This window comes from Pelodiscus sinensis, chromosome 11 (genome assembly GCF_052426305.1).
Source record: "Pelodiscus sinensis isolate ZL-2025 chromosome 11, ASM5242630v1, whole genome shotgun sequence".
Lineage (NCBI taxonomy): Eukaryota > Metazoa > Chordata > Testudines > Trionychidae > Pelodiscus > Pelodiscus sinensis.
The window spans coordinates 42,917,128-42,943,460 of NC_143062.1; the positions used below are offsets into that span (position 1 = coordinate 42,917,128).

At 41.9% G+C, this 26,333-nt stretch overlaps 1 protein-coding gene across 1 annotated transcript in view; it reads left to right on the plus strand.

Moving 5' to 3' along the window:
* Positions 1 to 21,859, plus strand: part of MDFIC2 (MyoD family inhibitor domain containing 2) — a 63,395-nt gene extending 41,536 nt beyond the window's left edge. Inside the window, exons 4-5 of the mRNA XM_014571972.4 lie at positions 12,485 to 12,706; positions 19,985 to 21,859. Coding sequence (XP_014427458.3) covers positions 12,485 to 12,706; positions 19,985 to 20,244 — 482 coding nt within the window. The 3' untranslated portion in view covers positions 20,245 to 21,859. The remainder of the gene's footprint in view (positions 1 to 12,484; positions 12,707 to 19,984) is intronic.
* The last annotated feature ends 4,474 nt before the right edge of the window (positions 21,860 to 26,333 follow it).

Here is a 26,333-nt window from a genome sequence, read left to right on the forward strand (position 1 = left end):
GGCTGTACGTTCTGGGTGATGACTGCTTCCCAGGGGTGGCCTAGGGCAGCAGGGGCCATGTGCCCAGCTAGCAGCTGCTCCCCTGGAGTGGCTAGAGTGGCTGGAGTGGTGGGGGGTCATACTGCCAGCCAGCGGCTGTTCCCTGGAGCTGGGGCACTTGCTTCCTCCCATGGTCATTCTGGGGTATAACTGTCCCCATGCTTGTTCCACTCCTGTGGTCATTCCTGAGTATACCTGTCCCTGCTATCACACCTCTCCCTTTGTGTTTGATGAAGACAATCACATTCTATGCATATGCCATTGTCCTGGCACAACCAACCCCTGACCTTGCTTTATGTTATGATAAGAGGAAGCTGACAACCAAATTTGGTGGTCTTAGCTCTTACCCATTTATGAGGAGTTCTTGAACAAACAGATTCACTGACAAATGGATGCACGCACACACAGACAGACAGATGCACAGATTCTCTCAAATATATAATGGACAATAGGGGTTTTTATTGACACACCTTAAGATATCCTATAAAATGCTTGGGCCACCTTCTTTCAAGGTCTATTACAACTACCGTTATACTTTGTGGAAGAAAACAAAACAGAAACACACTGTTCCTTCCAAGCACTGTTCTGAGCATCTTTAAATTCAGCTATTATTTTTCAAGCTGTACAGCCTTACTTTTTATAGTTAAAAGTAAAAAAGAACATAAACAATATACACTGACTCTTGACACTCCAATGCTTTCTTAAACTAGAATAATAAAAATTTGCAAATGAACAAAAGAGTGGGAGGAAGATATCTAATTTACAATGTTTTTGAGATAAAGAACACTATAAAAAAAGATCAATGTGAATAATAAAGCATTGTTAACTGAGTCATGACATTTCTATTCTCAGTGAAGATTTGAACAGTAGAACTCTGCAAATGAGCACCTTATGCCATTTTCAAAGTGGGAGGAAGACGTATAATTATAATTTTTAAAGTGAAGAGAATTAAAAAAAACTGTGGAAAAAGTTTATTGAAAAACATATCGACATATCAATATGACATAAATTACTTTAATTTTATTAAACTGGGGGGGGGGGGGGGAGGAGAAGTCTTTTTATTTTTTTTAAAGACTGGCGGCAGAATACGTTCCTTGAAAAGAAATTGCTTTATGAAAAACCTGGAAGATGAAACAGCACTGAATGTCAGCACTACCATATATTTATTCTGTAACTCTTCCAACAGCTGAGATCTATAAAAGAAACATATTTTCAAAACAGTTTTAACCTCCATTGTCTTGATCACTTGCATTAACATTTTTCATGTCACCTACTGAAATCCCTAAAAGGAACCTTTTATTCCGTCAAAATTAACAAATCCCCTTTAAAAAAAATGAAGGATAAGAAAGACATAAGGTTGTGTATTTTATTTGACATATATTTTCAGCTGTCTCTCTCGTTTGTGGGCTGAGAGCAACATTTTATACTGATGTTATCAACTCCAGGGAGGAGGGTGATTTCGAGAGTGAGGAAAACAAAGTCTGCTCCCATTGCATGTGTGCCTTAAATTAAAAATAAAAATATCATGTTGATCAGATCACTCTGATGGAGCCTTTTACTGTCTTGGCATTCATGAAGCTGGGAGCCAGCTGTAAAATCATAGTTTGGGCCCCATCTTACGTGTAGATATGTGCACATGGCTCCCATTTACTTCAAAGGGAGTTGCACACATGACCAAAATTTGACCTTCATCTATTCCATCCTGAAGCCGCACAGAGCCAGAGTAAATAGGCTAAGTGCAAGCAACTTAAAGGAGTTAGGGAAGGAGGCCAGGCTTTTCAAAGTGACTAATGAATTGGGGTGCCCACCTTTAGAAATTTCAGTGGATGGGTGCGCAGCGTTTTCTCAAAATCAGACCCCTTCGATGCCTCAGAATCACCATTCATTTTGAAAATCTTGGCTAGGGAATCTGTTTCCAAGACAAGCATAAAGACCAGCGAAGTGGCCTTCATGGCCATTAGTTCCGATCTCTGGTTTTGCTTAGGACACTTGCCAAACTGCTATTAATTGTTTTCTGCCCATTGGAACTGTAGACACGACTATGCCGGCACAGGCAGAACTAATGTGGGGTACCAGTGCGGAAGCCCCGTTATGCCCCTGCATGCTGTGCCAACTAGTGAATTTCATGCTTTGGATCAGATTCCGCCACCTGTACTCACCTAATGTTTTATCGTATGCCTTAACGACTCCCATTGACGTCAGTGGGGATTCCTTCACAACAGAGGCGCTCCTCGCTGTGCGGATGTGAGGATGGCCGAGCAAGTATACAACAGGTGGCCAAACTGTGGCTTGTGAGCCACATTCCACACTCACAATTAAAGCGTGGCTCACAGACTTCTCCTCCCCTACTAGATGGGGAGGGGGGCCTTGGAACCTCTGCTTTGCAGTAGGATAGTGGGGGAAAGGCTTCTGACCAGCAGGTAGAGGGGTCTCAGGGCTTCTTCCTGGCATAGAGGGGGTCTCAGAACTTCAGCCCGATGGGGTGCACCTCCCAGGGCTCACAGCTCTACTAGGAGCAGGGATGGAGGCCCAGTTTCTAGCTCCTGGCAGGTGCATCCCAGCTCTCGAAATTCTGAAGACTGGTGGATGTGGCTCGGGGGGTCTGTACGTACGGAGACTCCTGGTAAATAACCATGCTTCATGCTCCTCCACTCAGCAGGCAACCACATCAAGACCTAGGACCAGACTGAAAAGTGAGAAGAAGGTGGGGCCGGCTAGACCTCCTTACACTCACTGAGAGCCCCCTACACATTGATGGTCTGGCGTAAGTAGGTCTCAGGAAATCTGAAGCCAGGCAGGGAGCCTAAATGAGTGAGGGGGTGCTCACTTATTCTAAGGTACTTGTCACTGCTGAAAGTGTGCCTTTGGCTATGGCGTGACAAATGATCCTGTAGCGATGGGATTGAATAAGAAAGCTACCAGGGGAAGGGAGAAAGAGAGGTGTATGAAGAAGGAAGAGGAGCAGAGAGAACAAAGGAAAAGAGTTTGGAGGGGAAAGTCCTGTGAAGTATGGGATGGGAGATACAGTAAGAGAACACAAAGAGAAAAAATGGAGAAAGAAAAGAAAAAAAGAGAGAAATCAGAGACAAAAAAGACAGCCAATGAGTAAACACAGGACTGGATCCTACAAAGATCTTTTGATCAAGTCCCACTGCATAAAATTAAGCACATGCATAATATGCCTCAGCAAGATAAGGGCCATGCAGAGATAGAAAGTATATATTATAAGAGCGATGCATATTACCCAGGGTGCACAAATATCTTTATGTCATGAGGTAGGAAGGCTTTGGTACTAACCCAGTTGATGTTCTTCTTTATTTTCTGTCTATATCCATCTAGTCCAACTCCTCACACATTTTTTGCATTCTGATTTTACCTCCTCCTGTTTCTGTGCCCAGCTGTTCTTGCTTCCTGGGTCTGGGTTGGTGAAGGGAAGTTAAGTAAGCCACTCATTCAACCAATTTCAATATTTTTAAAAACCCCAAAACCTCAGTTTCATTTATCACATTAAAATTCATAATGAATAAAAAAATTTAAAGTGGAAAAATGTTGGAAGGTTGTTTTTCTTATTTCTGAACCAGTTACATTTATACACATACCCTGGTTTAATTAGTTTTCATAATATATGACATAATGTGCTAGGAGAATTAATGGAACTGGATGGGATGTGGTCAATCAACACATTCCTGTCAGACTTTAGGAGCTGGGCCAAAATGTTTGGCCAGCCCTGTGATAGGCTTATAATGAGCCTAGAGTAGGCTTTATAGTCTATCGGGTCACTGATTCATGAACTAAGAATTTACGTGATGGGGTCAAACATTCACTGTTGATAAAATCCCCCCCTCCAGAGATCACACCATTAGCTTTGCCCTTTCACTGCAACAGCAAAACCCAGTAAACCCAAAGCTTCTGTGAATTACTAATCCATCATCATAAATCAGAAGAGTGGTGCTCCCACAAGTTCATGATATCATGAGAAGCCCAACCTGTATTTATAGCCTTGCTTCCTTGCTGCAAAAATAAGCAGTTTCCAAATCTCTTGTATCCTAAAATCATAAACTCTGAGCCCAGTAAAATAATAGTGGGTATGAGACAGTATAAATGACCAGGAACTGGGTTTAAAGCAGCTGCAGCGCGTGCGCAGCTGCAACACACACACACACACACACACACACACACACACACACACACACACACACACACACACACACACACAAACTCTCTTTGAAGTGAATCAAAACACCATTAAGGTGTGTTCCCACAAAGTATTCACAGCAGCTCTGAGTAAACAGAGAATGATTTTGCCCAAGATAATGGAATTTCACCATTCTTAATGCACCAGATAACTGAGAGATTTAAAGGACCATAAGATCAGGACCACCTCCCCCGAGGCCTTGCTGCTGGCAGGGAGTATGCTTGCTCTGCAGCCTTTAGACTGCACTGGAAAGGATGCCCATCCAGCCCAGAGGTGGGAGAGTTCCTCATAACTTCCCTTACAGTGACTAGCCTCTGGAAGACACCAGAGAATAATGGGTCTGCTCCTCCAGACTGCCAGAAGACCTGCCATGGGAGGTGAGATATGAAGGCATATGGCTTGGAGGAAGAATTGTAGGATCTCCCCCATTTCCCCTGAAAGGCTTCTTTGCTGAGCATTTCAGAACTTCATCCGAAGTTCACCTGGTGTTTGGGACCAGGATGGTTAGGTTCTTGATAAGACTCCCTAGCCTCCCCTGTATCTTCACTGTAATTCTGATACCCCCCCCCCCCACACACACTCCTTTCTCAGCCTTCAAATTTCCTGTACCTCCATTACGCAGTGACTTGCTTACCCGTCTTACAATCCTGTATCTCCGCTCTTCATTTTGAATGATTTTCCTTGTTTCCTCCCACCTTGACCTAACAACCATTAGAATAAACTACAGGCAGTCCCCGAGTTACGCAGATCCGACTTACGTCGGATCCACAGTTACGAATGGGGATTTTCTCGCCCTGGAGGACTGGAGCGGCGGGACGCTTGGTCCCGCCGCCCGCCTCCTCTGGGGCGAGAAAAGCTGCTCCCCGTATCCCCGGTCTGCTGGGGGAGCCAGCAGACCAGGGAGACTCTAAGCAAAGCGGCGGAGGACCCGGGGCCGGACCCGCGGCGCTTCCAGATCAGCTGGAAGTGCCGCGGGTCCGGCCCGGGTCCTCCGCCGCTTTGCTCAGCATCTCCCTGGTCTGCTGGGAGGGGGGGGGGGACGCAGCTAGTGCCCCCCCCCAGCAGACCAGGGAGACGCGGAGCAAAGCCCAGGGCCTGTGGTAGAGCAGATGGGGCGCTGCCGGTTGGTCCCGCAGCACCGCTCCTTGGCGCTACTGGCCCAACCCGGCAGCACCCCAGCTGCTCTGCCCCAGGAGTCCTGATTCAGCCGCTGCTGATCAGTTTCAGCAGCGGCTGAATCAGGACTCCTGGGGCAGAGCAGCTGGGGTGCTGCTGGGTTGGTCCAGTAGCGCCGAGGAGCGGCCGCGCTACTGGACCAACCCAGCAGCACCCCAGCTGCTCTGCCCCAGGCGTCCCCAAGTCAGCCGCTGCTGAAACTGACCAGCGGCTGACTACAGGAAGCCCGAGGCAGAGTTGCTCTGCCCCGGGCTTCCTGGAATCAGCTGCTGATCAGTTTCAGCAGCAGCTGACTTGGGGATGCCTGGGGTTCTTAAGTTGAATCTGTATGTAAGTCGGAACTGGTGTCCAGATTCAGCCGCTGTTGAAACTGATCAGTTGAAACTTATTTCAGCAGCGGCTGAATCTGGATGCCAGTTCTGACTTACATACAGATTCAACTTAAGAACAAACCTACAGTCCCTATCTTGTACGTAACCCGGGGACTGCCTGTAGTGGCATTAAGCAACTTGGCTGATTCATGAGTGGAACCACATTTTATTATGGGGTCCCTTTGTGTTGTGTTGCTTTGTTTTGTTTTGTTTTTCAACCAAGACAGCAGCACGAGTTCCCTCTCTCACCCCGTTCTTCTCTTGTAATTCTGAATGGCCATACAGGTAAAATTCATTCAGGAACAAAATTATGCCCAATTTCATCACAACACAAACCATCTGAGTTAGGTTGTTGGGAAAACAAATCAAGTTAAAAGAGCTAGAATGTTCCCCCTTTTCACATAGCAACACATGATGGGTTTCGGTCGATGGGTTTCGGTTTTACTTTTGCTGTAAATCTTATCAAGCAAAACGAGCTCAGTTCAAACCACTAAAAATCAAGAGTTATCTTCCTTCAGGTTCACTGAAGTCCTGCCTACTTTATCTAGGGACTGAATGGAGATGGCACATACCTATTACAGTGATAGGTGCATGATAAATTAGATAGAATGAGAGATATATGAAATGAATGGGATAAAGATCAGACAGGCATTCCCTTTTTAACCTTTTATCTGGATACAAGAACATGGTAACTTTGGATAAAATTAAGACGTAATATATTTAAAACTGATGGAAAGTTTTTCAAATAACATCTATTTAACTTGTGGAACTCTTTGCCACAAGGTATTAAGGCAAAAATCTTAGTCTGATTCTAAAAAGGATTGGACATTCATAGGAATATTAAAAATAACATCTGCTCTAATATTAAAAATGTATGAGAGGTTTCAACCCATATGCTTCAGGACTTAGCTGACTCCTAACTTCCTGGGGTTAGGAAGAAACTTGCTTCATAGGCAAGATTGTAGATCTGTGAAGGGGGGGAAAGGAGCAGTTCATACCTTCCTCTGAAGCTTCTGATATAGTCTATGGCTGCAGAGACTGACCTGAGGAAATATATGAGTAGACAGAGATTTCTTCATCAGGGTGCATTTTGTTTTCCCTTCTGATTTGTGTCAGTGGTTAGTTTGTTGAAGTTGAGTTGACTATTGAAATAGGCATGTATGGCTACATGATATCTATGCTACGCATACATTTAGAAAGAATATGGGGGTTGAACTCCTCCCAATCTCTAATTGTAAGCAGTTTTTTATATTCACATTTCAAATTGATAATAAATAATATCAACTGTACATAATATATTTTAAAGATTATTTGGCTTCATTTATTTTTCCAAGCACTAAACCGATTACTGACCATTATAGTATCCAACTATTAAACCACTTTTTATGCTGGTCTAGCATAATCTTTAGTTCTTTAGACACTTTGTGCAAACATTAAATTGATAAAAGACATAATGGAGATAGACCCATAGCTGAACTTAAGGTAATTACATAAAAAACTAAATGGAGACCTATAACGGTACACTGCATTCTCCCAGATGACACTGTTTTCTGGAAGCAAGGTTCCTGCTTGTCATAGTAACTTTCTTCCTTTGGTGACTGCACCATGTTTGGCTCTAGCTGTACAAGACAAGTATAGCTTTGCTTAGGAGGGAGATTTTCAAACTAAGAGTTTGATGCCAAAGATGTACCATATTTTCCAAGAAGTACAGTAGTATTCTTCAAAAAAAAAAGAGGAGTCCTTGAATGACATCTTTTGTTACTCTTTTGTTTGGGAGTGATGTACTGAGAGCCAAGCTACTGTTGCAGAGACTTCTGTATTCGCCTCTAATAAGTTCACTCTCCTGAACATGTTCTAACATGTCAGACATTTCCATAGCCACAGAAAATTGTTGCCCTCCGATATACCCATTCAACTCCAATTTAAGTCAATACACTGTACAACTAAGATTGAGGTACACACCTTTTATTTGCTTTGTCAGATAACTAGGGTGTACGAAAAACCCATATCAAAGAAGTTTACTAAAACACTAGGGGTGTGTCTAGACTACGTTTTTTTTTCGAAAGAAGATATGCAAATTTGTTGGTAATTTGCATATCTTCTTCCGATTGCTTTTTCAAAAGAGTTTTTTTTTGGAAAAAGCAAGCAGTTTACATGCAGTTCTTTTGAAAAAAAAAACCCATCTTTTTTCAAAAGAAACTTCTTCAAAAATTGAGGTTTACAGGTTCTTTTGAAAAAGTTTTTTTTTTAAGAACCGCATCTAAACTGCTTGCTTTTTTGAAAAAATACCAATCCTCTTTCGAAAAAGCAATCGGAAGAAGATATGCAAATTATGCAATGGCTTCCTCCATAAATCTGATACTTCTATCAGATTTGTGCATCCCCCCTCCCATTTTTTTTAAGCCAGTCCTTCTGGCTTAAATACAGGTTGGGCTTCCCTGGTTTGGAACCCTCAGGTCCCGAATGACAGAATTTGCCAGATTGGGGGAAGGCCAACTCCAGCCCCACTATTGGGTTCTGCTTCTGGGCCCAGCTGCTGGGTCCCTGGCCAGTCTCTCCTGGCCCTGGCTGCCAGCTCCTCTGTCTGGTGCCACTTCCAATCCCAGCTAACCTGCCAGCCCCTTTTCCACCCATCCTGCTCATGCTGCCTGCTCCAGCTGGACTCCCAGCCACTCGGACTTCCCACACTGCTGCCACTGGCCCTGCTCAGGTTGCTGGTCACCAGCTCCAGTGGAGCTTCTGGCCCTGCTGCTGCTGGTACCGACTGGGCTGACCACTCCTCCCCAGACACCCTCCTGCTGCCTAACTCCAGGCTACTAAGGTTCTCTGGTCCAGGAACATCCGTGGTCCTGCTGGACTTGCTGGACCAGAGAATCCTGGTTCAGAGAAGTTCAGCCTGTGCTACACAGCACAGTGTCACCAAATAAAAATGTCAGAGAACTTTGTGTTAAGCCCCCCTCATCTATGTAAGGTGCCAGTTCATGCACCTGTAAATACAAACCTAGATTATCAGTTTCACTGGTTTCTAGACTGACCAGGTCTGGACAGTGAGTCAACATGTGTTATGTTTTTATGTAGCTGAGGTGAAAAAGATGGATACTGTCAGGAAGCGTTTATCATTAAACTAGCAAAATTCCCACTACTGATCTCTCTATGGCTATGTCTAGGCTGCAAGCCTCTTTCGAAAGAGGCTTTTTCAAAAGATACTTTTGAAAAAGCCTCTTTCAAAAAAAAACATCTAGACTACAACCAGTACTTTCCAAAAAGAGAGCAGTCTGGATGCTCTCTTTCTAAAAAGCACAGTTTGCATTACAGAGCGCCTTTTTTCAAAAGAGCATTTTCGAAAAAAGGCATTCTTCCTTGTAAAACGAGGTTTTCCGCTGTCAAAAAAACTGCCACATTTTTTTGATTTACTTTTGAAAGAACATGGCAGCAGTCTAGATGCAGGGGAAGTTTTTTTGAAAAAAGGCCACCTTTTTCGAAAAAACCCTTCAGTCTAGACTCACTATAGCTATGTCTACATCGGCATAATCTTGCGCCAAAGCGGCTGCTTTTGTGCAAAAACATGCTGCCTGTCTACACTGGCAGGGAGTTCTTGCGTAAGAACACTGACGTTCTAATGTGTAAAATCAGTGCTTCTTGCGCAAGAACTATGATGCTCCTGCTCAGGAATAAGCCCTCTTGCTCAACTGTTCTTGCGCAAGAGGCCAGTGTAGACAGGCAACATGAATTTCTTGCACAAGAAAGCCCGATGGTTAAAATGGCCATCAGAGCTTTCTTGAGCAAGAGAGCGTCTACACTGGCACAGATGCTCTTGTGCAAAAGCACATCTCTTGTGCAAAGGCACATGCCAGTGTAGATGCTCTCTTGCGCAAATACTTTAACACAAGAACTCTTGCGTTAAAGAGTATTTGTGCAAGATCATGCCAATGTAGATGTAGCCTATGAGTCAACCTTCATGCCTACTTGTCCCTCACAGATGGGGAGGAGCACCCCATAAACATCTGCTGAGCTATCCCATTATCCATCCTCAAAACTCTCCTTACTTTTGCAATGATGCCTATGAAAAAATTGTCAATAATTAAGCAATGTTGGGTGTGCTGAGACTTCTGCCTAGTAAACTGGTCTGTGCTGCCTTATTGTTTTCTTGTTCTCCTCTGTCTGTCCATATTCACCTCTTGTCTCTTTTTATGCTTGAACTGTAAGCCCTTTGAAGCTGAGACTGTCACTTTGTCACAAGGGGACAATGAGGGCAAACAGACCCTCTCCCAGAAAGGCTATGGGGGAGCAGTGCAGGGAGTTCCTGAAAAGAGGGAATGGTAGGGTGGTACATAGCAATCTTGGTGAGGGGAATGAAGGGATGCAAGAAGCTATGGAGTTTGCACACCCCTAGTAATAATAGAAATGATTTTACAAACCATAGCTCTGTTCCCAGAGGGAACGTCTACACGGCAGGTCAAAAGTCGAATTAAGCTACGCTACTTCAGCAACATCAATTGAATAGCTAAAGGCGAAATAGCTTAATTTGCCTTTTGGCGCTGGCTACACAGCAGGAAGTCAAAGGACGAACACTCTTCCTTCAACTTCCCTTCCTCCTCATGAAATGGGGGTTGCAGGAGTCGGAGTAAGACATCCTTCAACTCAACATTATTTCAAAATAATAACTTCCTGTGTAGGTGCGCTCTTGGTTATTTTGGAATAACGTGAGTTATTCTGAAATGACACTGCTGTGTAGACGTACCCTTAGAAAGCTATGTGGATACAGATGGGAATTTCATTCCAGAGTTCTTTTACGGTGTGCCTTGTCTTCCTTTAAAAAATGGCTCGCAGTTAAAAATGAAAATATATAGCCCTGCACTTCAACTTTATATTCTCCGCATGTTCTTCTACTTCACTAACCTCTAGCCAACTTTTTTGTCTGTACAAATTACTTCATGTGAAGGCAATTTAAATTACATGCAGTCTGACTATGTGTGATAATTTAAACTGATTGTTAATTAATTCTGTAAGTAAATAGCTACTGCAATCTCTATAATCATCAAGGTTTCTCTAGCTATCAACCTTTTTCTGGGCTGCTTTTTATTATACGGTACGGAGCAAAAGGCTCTGAGGAAAAAATGATATGCAGGATCTCTTTCGGGGTCCTTGTGGCAGAAAGCAGCCCAGCTTCTTGAAAACCCAGACTGCTCTTCTTAGAATTAATTTTTTGCAAAACCGAACTGTTTGTAAAGATTGATTTTCTGTATATAGCGTCTGAGGAAACATATCATGAGATTTAGGTTAGATAAAAAGTAAGACTCTGATGTGAGGTACAAGTGTTAATCAACTGGAGATAAGAGTTGATGAGGTTATATCATCCCAGTACCTGTGAGACTGACTATTAGTTATGTTTTCTGGCCTCTCAGTCACTTTGCAGAGCAAGTAGAAAGCAGATATCAGAGGAAGTTTACTAGCGCCTGATAAGTTTCAAGGTTAGACTGAGCTCCAAATTCTCTTAAATCACTCCCTAATTGGTCCTTAAAATGAAGACCTATTTGGAAAGTCATGATTTTTCCCTGGTTTTTAAGTTGTATCTCTCACATTACTACAAAATGCAAATCAAACCCTCTTTGAGTCACCATAGCTAGGACTTCCAAGGGGAGCAGCATAATGGATGAAGTCCTGGAAGATGGTGTGAGGGTTCTAATCAGAACTGAGCTGGCTCTCTTTGCAACAAAAGATGAGCCACAACCAAAGAACACTCCATGCTGTCCCAGCTGCACATTGGTACCACTTACCTGCAGTCGTACCTTATCTTGCTGCCTGCCAGGCTAAAGAAAACATTGATGCGGCTGAAAAGTAGTAAGATAACCCCTTTGCCGCCTACTCTGCCACCAAGAACTATAGTTGCCGTGGCTTCCATTCCAATCTGATTCCATTTGAATTCTCTGCTGTTTGGCCGTGCCCCATAGAAGTCAACTTTCTCTGAGTGTAGAACTGTGGTTTTCAAACTAGGGGTCATGGGATGTCAAGTACTGGGTCTCGTTGCTGTAGGGTGATCCATGGGGGGCGGAGGGGGGCTAAGGCAGCTTCCTGCTTGTCTTGGCACCGCAAACTGCTCTGTGCCTCAGAAATGTCAGCAGCAGGCCCGGCTCAGGAGGGCTCCACACACTGCCCCTGCTCTGAGCTCTAGTTCTGCACTCCCATTGTCTAGAAACCTGCTGCTGGCTGCTTCTGGGGCGCAGCATGGTCTGTGGTGCCAGGAGAGGTAGGAAGCCACCTTAGCACCCCCACTGCACCTCTGACTGGGAACCCCTCAAGGTAAGCCCGCTCCCCCCTTCCTCCACCATCAAGGCTGGAGCCCACTCTTACAGCCCAAAACTCTTATCCTCAGCCTCACCCTGGAGCCTATGCTTCAGTCAAATTATGTGGGGCTGTGGGCATCAACGATTTTCTTCAACTGGGTTGTGAGAAAAAAAGTTTGAAAACGGCTGGTGTAGAATACCTTGAACTGCAAGCCTGCAAACTCTGAGTTTAGGAATAAACTTTTACTCAGGCAAACAGTTCCACTGAAATCATTAGAACAACTGTGATGGGTAAGACCAACCCCTCAGGAGTAAGGGCTCATCAAATTGGGCCCACAGATTGGGAAATTCTGAAAATATTATTCCTTTGGTTCATTGGTTTAGTACTATATGTAGCCTTTTTATTCCCCTCCCCCCAGATAACCAGCTTACAAGTGAAAAACATAAAGACAAGAAACCTACAAAAGGTATTTTGAGTTCGGTGTCGGAATTCAGCATCGCCGACGCGCCCTCAAAGGACACCAAAAGCGAGAAGAAATTGTCAGACTCTAGCTCAGCATCATTGTCTTCCCTCGAGAAGTGCAGGACACAGTTCACCTACATCGAAAATGACGCATCAGTTCATCAGAGAGACCGTGATGGTATGTTCTGTACAATAGATGAAGTTTGATTTCTAAATAATCTCTCGTTGCAGAGTGCCATTTTTCAACTGAAAGATGTGCTTGTTAATGATTAGACAGGAAGTTCAAGACTCTAATCTAAGCAATCAGTGAGATGCCATAGAAATTGTTTACTCTGGGAAGTTGAGGAGGATTGCTTTGAAGTGGCTGTGACATGAGGGTTCTTATTCCTGGGCCACAATAGGAGAGTTTATGTCCAGTGGAGAAGTAACACCCCTCTTTCTCAAGACCCTATAAACCTCCATTTTTGAGGAATAAGGGGTCTTGCAAAAGAGGGGGTTTTTTTTCCAACAAATGGCCCCATCTACACGGGGCTTTTTATCAGAAAAACCTCTTTCGCAAAAAAAATCGGAAGATATGCAAATGCGAGTGGGATTTGCATATCCTCGTCCGCAAAAAAAACCTGGCAGTGTAGCTGTAGCCAGAGAGTGTATTTCTAAGCGAGCAGCTCTCAGACTGTGGGTTGGGACCCCAAAGTCACAACCCAGTGGGGTTTTTTGGGTCACTGGGACTGGCTTAGATTGTCATGCTGAATCCTGAACCCCACTTCCCAGCTTTGGCTTCACACCCACCCCACATACCCTGACCAGGACAGTGGGCCTTGAGGCTTGGTTTTGGCTCCTGCTATCTGGGATAGTGGGGCTTGGGCAGGCTCAAGCTTCACTCTTCCCTTCTGGGGTCATATAGTAATTTTTGTTGCCAGAATGGGACCATGGTGCAATGAAAATTGAGAAGTCCCTGCTCTAAGCTAAAGAAGTGTTTGCACTTCCTTAAAGGAAATGTACTTGGTTGCTAGTCCAAAGATGGCATGCAGCTTCTATGTGGGGTTGGGTTTTTTTACATAAACAGAACAACATATTTCTTTCTCTTCCATTGTTACACAACTCATTCACGTGCCAACACAATCATTGGTTTTCATAAGAATTCCACCATCCAGAATTTATCCATGCACCAAAGCAGAATAGCTACATTCTGCAGACTTAGGGCCGGTCTACACATTATGGGAACAAGTTGATCTAAGCTACGCAATTGAGTTACATTAGTAGCGTAGCTCAAATCAACATCGTTTTGATTTATTTACTGCAGGGTCCACACCGCACTGGGCCAGGCCATCCCTAGGGGAGCATGGAGGCTAGAACAGCCCTCCTGCCCCAGGTCCCGCCCCCACGCCATCTTTGCTCCACCCTGAACCAACTCCACCCCTTCCCCCAAACCCTGCTCCTTCTTCATCCTCTTGCCCAAAGCTGCCTCCCCAAACAATGTGAGCCAGGGATCACTGGAACTCTGGGTTCGCCTCCACTCCTGCACTCACCATGGCAGCAGGAAGCAGAGTGTCCTGGGGCCGGGGAAGAGGCACTTTGCTTTTCTCTGCTGAAGTGAAGCCAAGCACAGCAGGCTGGGAGGTGGGTGGCAGGGCAGAGTGGAGCAGGCTGCCTGGTTGCTCTGGCTCCTGTTGCCGTGGTGAGTGGAGGGGCTAAACCCTGCTGCTGCCCTGTGCCGGGCCCTCTGGCAATTACCCAGGCTGCCATGGGTCCTGCTCCTCAGACAGTTGAGGCAACAACCGCAGGCCCTCCCAAAGCGTGGAGCTTGGGATGACTGTCCCAGACCATTCTATGGACAGGATGGCCCTGGCACTGGGTCAACAGAAGAAACTCTCTTGCCTACTTCCCTTACTCATCCCATTCTGGTGGAATACTGGATGTGAGGGCAGAGTTATTAGTGGTTGATTAAGCAGGTCTTCCCTAGACCCACTAAATTGATCAATTGTTGCAGCATTGATCCATCCTGCAGTGGAGACATACCTTTGTACAGACTACATCTTGTGTAAAACAACATAACTACACTCAAGTCAATGATGTTATGCTGATTTACAGCCCTAAATAGTCTCACAGACATGATACATCCCAATTAAATGTCTGTGATACTCTTGGTCCATAGATTAATTCCTTGTGTGGGAATTTGATAATAAAGCATTGAAAGGGATTTTATTCAATATAGTTGAAACATGTCAGTTATATCATGTTAATGATGCTTGAATTAAGCACTACTAAATACAGATCAACACAATAAACCACAATGCTCCAAAGGAACCATTATGATATACTGTGTCGCTATTTCTATAATAATTGTAGTGCTTCATGTACTTCTGGTGATATCAGAGTGCATTCAATCTCCTTTAAGGAGGTGAAGTAATTATTCCATTAAAGAGTACAGCAGTTCCAACACCCATGGAGGTTTTATCTTTGTAGTGATTACAGGACTGGTCCCATAAATTGTTACAGGGACACAGGAGTAAAGTAAATAACAGATTTCACACAGTTAAAAAATGAAAAGGAAAGGAAATTAACAAAAACAATCTGTGCTCAATGAAGAAGGTTAAGAACTGGACTTAAGCCAAGAAAAGCAAGGAAACTCGAGATTTGTGTTTGTCACTGAACACTTCATTCAATCTGATGAGTTATTGTAGCTGATTACTAGGCACACACATGGAAAATCCCTAAAGCCCGTGAACCCTTCTGAAGTCAGCAGTGTTACCTGGCTATAAATGAGAATAGACTTTGGCTTACTTTGCAGAAATTGCTCTAAGAGTGTCTGACCCACAGTCCATTGATGCCAATGGAGAAGATGTCCAGGACTTCAATGAGATTTTGTATCATGCTCATACAAAGACTCAGAAGTATGAATTAAGGATGGATTGGCATCCACAAGCCACGAAGAGCAAGAAAATGTAGAGCAAAGGCAGCCCCGGAACACTGTTAAAAATAGTTTCTTTGTGGTAATTAATCTAATAACGTGGAAACCAAGAGCTGAGGTCATTATTCTCACTGAGATAAATGCAATAATGCCTTTCACAAGCAGCAGGGAACACAGAAGAGAAAACAGGAGATTGCATCTTCTTTTGTCCAGTTTGTGGCTAATTTATTTTCAAATATATATATGAATGCATAGGAATGGATGCTTAATTGCTAATATCTATTATTTATATACATTACCTCACTTAAAACAGGACAAAAAAGCCTCACACACGCAGATTTTGCAAGATGTGTTACAACCATTAGCACAGTTCATGGTATGTGCTCTGATGGGAATTTAAAAGCATCTTTACTGCACATCACAGACTTTGTGCTGAAACATTGCTTTATTATTAAAATCTTGTGTGGTCCCTTTCCTGGGTAGAGCCTTAAGAACTATATCTATTCTCTTAAGATTATGTGAGCCACACTAAGGTTAATAAATTCATGAAAATCTGTATTATTAGAAAACAGATCTTATGTTTTTTATTTTAGGAAAAGCTGAAAAAAATCCCTAATTACTTTGAATTTGATATATCTTATCAAGGTGAAAAGGGGAAATTTCATAAATATAAGATATCTAAAAAGAATATTCTTAATTACACCATGGACTACTGGAGAAAATGATTACATTTTCTACACTGTAAATTTCATACAATTAAATGCAGCAGTGTCACCTTATAAAATGTTTCAATTTTCTAATCATTTCAGTTCATTTACTCAGAAAAAAATATAAGCATGAATTTACTAAGTATCACCAAAATCTAGTCATTCTCATTCTACAGCACTGACTGGGAAGTTAGTTGTGCTTGTCTGAACTTAAATAGATCTTGACATATTGAAATAAGTATTAAAATTGATAACATTGCCAATGATATGCTACTTACGGAAAGAATTTCAATCACATGCTGTTTATTCTTACTGCCTGCTGTAATAGATTTAAAAAAAAAAGAAGTTGGAGGGTTGTTGTTTTTTTAAATCAAGAAAGCTTGTAAAACATTTCTTCTGGAAAGTTTCTGACTCTGAACTTTTCAATTAACTTCACTGGTCATGCTGCATTGTGTTACATAATATATATAATCAAAACAACAACAAGGAGTCTGGTGGCACCTTAACCCTGGTCCACATGAAGGTTTTATTAAGAAATAACCCCCCTTAGGTCAAATTAATAAGTGGAGTATCCACACTACCAAGCCCGTTATTTCGAAATAATGGGCTGCTTATTTCAAAATCTCTACTCCTGCTTTCCTTGAGGAACAATGCTAATTTTGAAATAGTGGTAGTGCAGATGCGCCAGTGCTCCTATTTCGAAATAACTATTCCCCAGAGTAATTTGAACTAATTACTCCCCAGTGCTTCCTGGGGCTCTAGTAGGACATCCACATGAACGGAGCCTGCCTCAGACTAATTTTCGAGGCTTCCCCATAATGTGGATGCTCTAGTTTGATTTTGTAAAATTGGAAGTTATTGAGTTGAATTTAGTAATTTTAACATACTTTCCTTGTGTAGACATGTCTTTAAAGACTAACAGTTTTATTATGGAATAAGGTTTTCTGAATTGCAACTCACTTCATCAGATGCACTTGTTTTTGCTGAAACAGACTATCCTCACTACCAGTGTTCCCTCTCAGATTTTTCAACCATAAACGGAGTGAGTTTTGGTTTGTGCACCAATATTGAGGTCATGTGTGCTGGTTTGGATGTGTGCCACCGTGGCACCCAATTTATTAACATGCACACGTTAATGTGCAGAACCTCCGACTCCCTGGCCATGTGGGATGTCCCGTTCCCGGATACCAGAGCAGACCCTGCCCCATCGCCACATGGCAGGTCCCACTCCCAGCCACAAGAGTAGACCTTGCTCCACCCCCCGGCCATGTAGCATGTCTCATTCCTGGCCACCGTGGCAGATACACACACACACACACACACACACACACACACCCATGCAGCAAGTCCAGTTCCTGGCCCCAGCCACCAGAACAGGCCCCGACCCCCTCAGCCACGTGGCAGCCCCCGTCACTGGAGCAGGCATCCTCTCTGCCATACGGCCATGCAGGCGTGCACCTTAGTGGGAACTATGACAGCTATCTCTGAAACCTGATAGATATCACACCACCTCCGAAGAAATGCAGCTGAATAAGATATCAGATAGTTTGTCATTCAAGAGCAGGAAATGTGATAACATCCCATTTTTTCCGTTGAAAGTATCAGTAAATACAATTCTCACTGTTGGAAAGTATTTTCCTTTAAAATAAAGAGGAAAAAAACAGTGGAAAAGATTTGGGCTCTGAGCCTTCAACGAGACCCACAACCCTACACCTTCTCCAAACCTATGAATTTCAATGGAGTTTCCTACTGGTGGTATGAAAACAGAGAATTTTCTGGATTCTTTAAGGCTATGGGAATGCAGATAATTAATTGTGGTGCTCCTTCATGGAAAAAATAAGACAAAGAGCTTTGTTAATAGGCACTGCAAGGTACAGTCAAATGAGGCTTCCAATGTGGTACCAGTGTGAGTACTGTTTTGGAATAACAACCAACAAAGAGAGAGAAACAACAAGCTGAATGCGCAAGGGAAAAGCTCCTGTTATGATTTCTGAAATAAGTGAGTGCACTGGACATGAAAATCATTGGCAGAATCCACTGCACTGCAAACTGCATCTCCATCATTTTCCAAATAGTTCAGATTTGCCTCTGAACACCTCATCTGGCTTCAACACTAACAAATGGGAGTTGGGTGATATACACTGTAAGTATGAAGTGGCTGCCAAAGCACCTGCAACATTTCAAGCAATTACTGCAGTCATGAGCTAGTCCTTTTGGCGCTGGTGCTAGTGTTCGTAACTGACACAATGCTGGAAAGAAAATGTCTGCCCTTTGAAATGGACCTTTCCTAGTTGATACTTTTTTCCCCCCACATGTTTTTCCCTCCCTTTTAAAAATTAACAAGCATGTGAATTAGAAGGTGAAAAGCCTACTTCAGAAAGAGGGTGAAATGTGAGCATGGGGACCCTTGGCAAAGCATAGGATTTCAAGCTGTGCTGTGTTAACTCTATATAGCTACTGCCCTCCCTCCCCATCCATCCCCTTTTTGGTTGGTATTGCAAACTTGCATTCGCTAAACTTCACTAGAAGTGTAAAGTAATTCAGACTGGAAATAAAGTAATTTTTAATAGTGAGAGTAATAACCATTGGAGCATTTCATCAAGGGTTGCACTGGCATTTGCATCACTGACAACTGTTAAATCAAAAATGGATGTTTTACTCTAACAGATCGGTTCTAGGAATTGTTTTGGAGACGTTCTAGGGCCTATTTTACACAAGAGGTCAGACTCATTGATGATAATGGTCTCTTCTAGTCTTGGAATCTGTGAATCTATTAAATCAGACTCCTTATAAAAATTAAATTAGGAGCATGTGATTAAACTGTGCGGTTTTACACCATTCCACGAGTAAGTTTTGCTCCGGCCCATACATTCATCTAAATCCTCATCCAAACACCATGTCTAATTCTGTGATTCAGATATGCAACAACAGATGCATACAAACTGACCTTTTCCATATGAACAACTAACATCTAAGCTTTCAGCAGATTTTAAGGACCTGATCCAACATCTCTGGAGTCAATGGGATTCTATTGGCTTTAGTGAGCATTAGAGCAGGCCTAAAATTGCTTTGGTGAGCTGACAGCCCAGAAAAAAATATTATTTAAACCCAAGGGCCCAATCCTGACACCTTTACATGCAAGCAAAATTCCTCCTGGAAATTTTGCCTGCATAAGGTATGCAAGAGTGGAACTGAGGATATTTACATGGAATTACAAATTCCTATCTGAAAAATTAAAGTAGTCTATTCTGTAATCTATGGCAGATGCTGAGTTTGAGTGGAATTATTGGCATCACACTAGCGATACATTTATGTTTTTTGCAATGCTGTAGTGTAGTAGAAAGTATGAAGAGGGCCAGTCCAGGGTGCCAGCCCTAGTTAAATTACTCCGATCCATTGTACAAAGCTGAGTTTCACTCACATGGAATAATTTCACCCAAAATATGGTGGGTATTTTTCTATTGAGGTCAACAATTTAAGACATCATTTTACATAATATGTTTTACCGCTGTAATTTTTCAAATTTATATTTTAAGCTTATTTTTAAATCTGCAGGAATGTCTGACTTCTGTGTCTTGTTTAAATGTAGTCACATCAGCATATATTTAGAATACTGTAATGGTGAATCAAACCCTGTCTCTTTCCTGAATATATAGTATCATGAACTTTTGTGGGCAAAACCCACTTCCTCAGATGAGCTCTCTGTAAGCTCCTGATACTAAATATATTTTTGTTACTCTCTAATGTGCTAGAGGACTGCTTGTTTTTTAAAGATGCAGACTAACATGGCCACCCCTCTGAGTCTTTCCTGGATCTTACTCTTTTTCTTTTTTCTTAGATGAATGCGCATCACTTATCCTGGCCTGCTTATTCTGCCAATTTTGGGACTTTCTTATAATGCTGCCTAATACCTGTGAAAATTGGTTGACAAACATGTGCTGTCCATCCTATAGATATCACCATACTTCCGGTGAAAACCACTCCAACAATGATTGCAACTGTGACTGTGATATTGATTGCAGCATTTTTGAATCGTGCCATGAAACCAGTGAATGTCTGGAACTTGCCTTGGAGATTTCCGAAGTCTGTTACCGCTAATAGAAAACAATTGAGAGAATTCCCATAAACTGAATGGAAACTGACATTGTAAAAAGGGTGTAAGATTGTTTCAAAACAATTGGAGTATTTCCTAATGAGGGCAGTGTATATTCTGTGATATCCTTTTGAAATACTGTATAGCATTCCAAAGAAAATTCTGTTTGTATGATTTCACAAGCCAATGAAGCCAATAAAAAATGAAAACCAACCTTGGAACAGATGAACACAAATTCCTAAATGGCAACTGTGCTAATTGCATGGTTTTATACATCTATCTGTTGCATTCAACATGGATTTCCCTCTATCCACAAGCATAAGACAAATTAGGACATTCTTTTAGGAATGATATTTATTAACTCATCTTCCTAACTGATTCATACATAAACATGTTGGGTATTATTAATAATATATGCTAGAAAATAATTGTATAATTCAAGATGTATTTATACAATCTCTTAAAATGCACTTACAGGCGCAGTTTAGGTAGAAAAGAGAAAAAAGTGAACTAAAAAACATGCTATATGTAATTACACTAAAAGTCTCTCAAAAATCTCCAGTGAATTTTGAAGAGGATGGATTTTAACAAGTTACTGCAACTCAACTTCATATTAATGTGTGCACCTATCATTATGTAATGCCAGGTTATGCCTATTGTTCCTTATTTATAGGAAAGAGCTCCCTAATTCTAATTAGTGTTAATGGAAATTGAATGCACACTTCTGGAGGAGAATTTCCCTACAGATAACCAGTTATGTTTTCCCCCCATTTTTATTTGTGTGATTTTTTTTTCTAATGAGCAGACAAGGTTAAGCAGTGTTGGAAAACAGACATAAGTGCACAAAGGATAAAAAATGTGTAAAAAGACTAGAAATGACAGTATCCAACTTGGAGGCACTTACTACAATCTATAATGCTCTCTGTATTTTTCTTTTCTGATAATGGGTCTGATTAATAAAAATGAAATGAACATTGCAAATTACACATGTGATAACAAAAGAATAGAAATTCAGCTACCAAGGGGCGGAGAAGCTGAATATTGAGCAAAAAGGAAAATACAAAAGTTGCTTGCCCATGTAGGAAGTTTCCCTATTGAAGCTGGCCTGCTCTATGGCAGTGTTTGTCTTTTATGAACACCCAGAGATTTCCAAGCCTGGCTACTGATTTCAGCATAGAAGAAATATTGTGCCTGCAGGGTCGAAAACAGGAATCCCCATGGAAAGTGTACCAGACCAGATCCTCATCTGGAACAAATCAACACAGCTCCATTAAAAGTGGTGAGGCTATAATGGATAGTACATCTGTACTACAGGGAGGTGTGATTGCATCTCAAGTGCACCTACTCTATCTAGCTCAGATCCCAGAGCAGGGAAGCTCCGGTAGCACATGATTCAACGTAGGCGAGCTTCACAAACCACAAAGACTGACCCAGAGCTCTGCTCCAGTAAAAACTAACTTGGATATGTCAACACGAGCTGCAATCATACCCCATGGAAATACAGACAACCACCTGTGATTTTAACAGAAGCATACCCTGATTTATACCATGTGAGCATCAACCCATGAATTTACAAGAGATTAACAGAGATGCAACAAACTACTCTGGTATTTCTTTTCTAAAAATAGGCTGTAGAGTAAACATGTTAGATTGTAATACTCATGCATATTTTAAGGCCATTTAGGGTACGACTACACTAAACAGTTATTTTGGAATAAACTATTCCGGAATAGTTATTCCAAAATAGTTTATTTTGAAGTAGCACGTCTACACTGCAGAGAAGCCTCAAAATTAGTCCGAGGCAGGCTTCCCTAATATAGACATGCTATCTCGATTTAGAGCTCCAGGAGGAATAACTTAGAATGACCGTGGTGGGGGGCTATTTCGAAATAACGGAATTGCTGTGTAGACACTCACATGGTTATTTTGGAACAATGGTTATTATTCTGAAATAACTTTTCTGTGTAGATACCATTAGTCTCCTTTACAAATTAAATACCTTTTTATTATAATAAAATTTAGATTGCATTTGGGAAAAGGAGCATTAGACTCAAATATGCCTGTACTTTATATATATATATATATATAGTTTAAGGATTAAAATGGGAGTTTCCAAATCGGTGCCAGATGTCCTATTGGCAAATAATTTTCAGAGTGGAGAATTGGACACAGTGTGAAAACCTTTACCCACACTAGTAAATCCTTTTCTTAGCACTGGAAATAGTTTCATTGATTTCAAAGCACATACGCAAAAGGGTAAGGAGGACTATTCGTGATCCTGACACTGCAATGTTATTTGTTGCATACAGGAGGACGTATGTACTACTGGCCTCAGTCAGATTCATTGCAAGCTAAGATATCTGTCCATGGTGCATCACCTAGCAGGCTCAGAGTTTATTTGATTAAGTCTTTGTAGAATTGGGTCCATATTTCCTATTACCTTTCAAAGCCAGTTTTTCTTTATATTGTAATCCATACTGGAATCTTCCAATAGGAAGAAAAACTGGCCTTGAAAGCTAATAGGAAATATGGACCCATTTCTACAAAGAAATGGCAAGAACACATAGAGCCCTGTGTGGATGCAAAATTTGTATCTGTATCTGCATCCAGATATGCAAAAGTGAGCTGTGGATATCTGCATCCGCATCTGCAGATACGGATACCTGCAGATATAAAGCAGATATCTGCAAATGTGCAGAGTTCTAGACCCAAAATCGGTATCCATATCTGTATCTGCAAAAATGAGCTGCGGCTATCCTCATGCACATTCACGGATGCGGATACCTGCAGACATCGGCTGATTTGCATAGCTAGGAACAGGACCAGGAGAGTCACAATCACAGCATTGGCTAGATGGGACAGGTCTTCCAACACTTTTTCCTGCTGTTACATGGGTTCACCACATGCAAAAGGTTGTGAACCACTGCAGCAATCAATGATGGTCTTTTAAACAGTATAGCAGTGTCTCTTCACCGAATGGTTATGCTCGCATGCTATTTGGTTTCTTGTTTCAGATGAATATTTTTGTGTTCTACAGTGTGAACTAAGAATCAGTAGAAAATGTTCTTCATCTTTATGTTACCTTAATAACCAAAAGGACTAACAGCTCATGATGCCTTTGTCCTCACTCATAAAACGGTTAATTGTAAAATACAGCATACTGCATTTTCATGACACACAGGAGCTATTTAACACATTGAGATCAGACAGCAGAGCAAGTGGGCTAGAATAATTATTTCCCCCCTGAAATATATTCCAGAAATTAGATTTTCTATTTAGAGATCCATCTTATTCCCACACATACCTGACTTTCATAAGTCAAACAAAAACCATTCATCAGATTCTGACTTAGACAGGCATTGTACAGACTGGCTAAGCGCAGAGACTAGAAGCAACATAGAGCTGTATTTTTTGGTTTACCTCAGAGAAAGGCCTACTCACCCAAATGGGAGGCATTTGGGTGGCATCAGTGGTCCATGCTGTCAGACTCTGCTGTGCTGCCAAAGTGAATGTCAGCTCTGCAATGTGTGAAACTTCTACTCTTTAAGACAAGGAATGAAATATCAGCATTTTGTAAATAGGAACATCTCCCTGGATCCTCTGCATTTCTTCAGCAACTGTATTTTTAATCCGCAAAACACTGATTGGTTCTCTCTGCCATCCAGCCTTTCACAAAAAGCCACTTGTTCCCCTCCTACAGACAAGGCTACCATCTACTGCAAACTTTCTGAAAGTCTCCTCACGAAGATTCATCTGCATTCCCCACTCCTCCTGCAAAAAATGGCCTTGCTCTTCATAGGAGGTTCATAGGGCACAACATGGATTAAACTGTAATCATTTTAAAGTGTCATTTACAGCACCTAGCAACGTCACCCTGACAAAATTGATCTCCCAGTGCTACCGCACTATAAATATTAAGCCAGACTTCGCACTGAAACAAAGCTCTGTTCGCACAGACCACAGGCCTGCTGTCTGCCTCTCCATAACTATATTAGTCCTTAAAAATGGCAGGAGAGGAACCCAGGATCAGTGTCATCCACCCCAGCCCAAGAAGAGGGACAGATATAGAGAGGAGAGCAGGCTGCATTAGCCCCCTTCATTGCCCTCTAGCTTCCTGGAGTTCCAGGGTTGATTTTACCTTCTGACACAATCTCAGCTTAACCTCAATGACCAATACTTTCAAGCTGTACTTGGTGGTGTGACTCTGCTTAGGATCCTTATAGATAATTTATATCATATAGATAATTTACTATTAATTATAATTACAGGTTGAACCTCTCTAATCCGGCACCCTCAGGACCTGACCAGAGAATTTGCCAAAATACAGGAAGTCAGTATTGTCCAGCAGCATTGACAATACTTCCACTGCTTGCTGTGCTCTTAGAGATGTTTAGGGGTAAATCAGAACTAGATAAGAGCACAGAACACGGAGGGCCAGGACTGGTGGCTGTAAACAAACTTTATGGGACCACGGGAAGCTTGGCTATACCCAGGATAAGTGGACATCCAGCTAACTAAAATCATGCCGGACCACGGATGTTGCCAGACCAGAGAGTGCCAAATTAGAGAGGTTCAACCTGTATAATATCCTTCATCTGGGATTTTTTTTTTTTAAAAAAAAAGGTTTCTGTTGCAAAATTGCACTTTATTTTAACATACAGCATATAAATTGTGCAGCATAGCAAGAACAGGCAAAATAATGAACCCCATATAACGATCTGGATTTTCTAAATGCTGTACATGAGTAAGAATTATTGGCATCTGATCTGTGTTCTGCTTCCTGTGCAAAATGAGTTGGTGGACCCAGGCCAACTTCTTCTGGACATATGCCTACATCCAAAGCACCACTGATGTAATAGGCACCCTAAGCAATGATTGTGTGTACACAGAGTCCATCTGTGCTCTCAAGAGAGCTCCTCTATGCCCTGGGTCAATCCACAATGTAAAGAGCAGTGCCACTGCTGCATCAGCTCTCTTGAGAAAGCTCTTGGTTCTCCTGAAATATCGGTTGGAATCTTATGTCTGCTTTAAAATAAGGATGATAATAATAATTCCTAAATCTAGGGATCAAATTCTGCTTGCCTTGTAAAGTCTTTGGGATTGATTGGGAGTAAATGGGGACCTAATTTAGGATTTATATAGTAGATTTCAGCTGTACATCTGGAGCTCAGAATGCCTGGGCATTCGTTAGTACCCCCATTTTATAGATGGGAAAACTGAGGCTCTGATGTCATTGTGATTGGCACAGACACCAGACATGGAAATAGAACCCAGTTCTCTTGATTTCCAGTTCAGTTCACTATGCAGTGGATCATGCTGCCTCCTTGTAAAAATAAAAGAGGGGAAAAAACAGATGTTACTGAGGAAGGCATATGAGAACAGAACATGTGAAATGATCAAATAATATTGAAAAACTGTGCTCCTGTCTTAGATAGTCTTGCAACTGAAACACAGTTACATTCATCCCCAGACAGCATTATGCTAAAACGAACATGGCACAAAAGGAAAAAGAATCATATGAGTGCACAAGAAAATGATCATCAGTGTCATTAAACTATGTATACAATGTATATTGACAGCCATGCCATGTTTTTCTATGAAATAAAAATAACAGCAAAGAGAGAAGATATTATTAGATCAACTGTATAAAAGCATCAATGGCTTCCATTAGCACAGCACAGTTGAGAAAAGTCAAGATTTAAGTCTAATATAAATACGATAGCATTATACAACTGAAGTGACATGTCCTCTTTACAAAAGACAGAGCACAGAAAAAGGAGTAAGAAGACAGCAGAGATTTTCATTTTATTGTGTTAAAATATGTTTCTTCTTGCACAGTATTTACAACTTTCTGTCTTACACATCCTGTTAATGCTTCTATTTTATACTGTACCTGCCATAGCTAAGCAATAGGTGCACAGCTAAGTTACAGGAATAATTCGTTCATCTTTATTCCAGTAAATGGGCTTCATCGATCTTCCCAAAATTTTAGTTGGCCTTATCAGTTGATACAGTAATTACACATGTGCACATACACCAACACAACACAGACAATACTATAACTGGTGGGAGAATGGCAATTACAGTTTGTGAC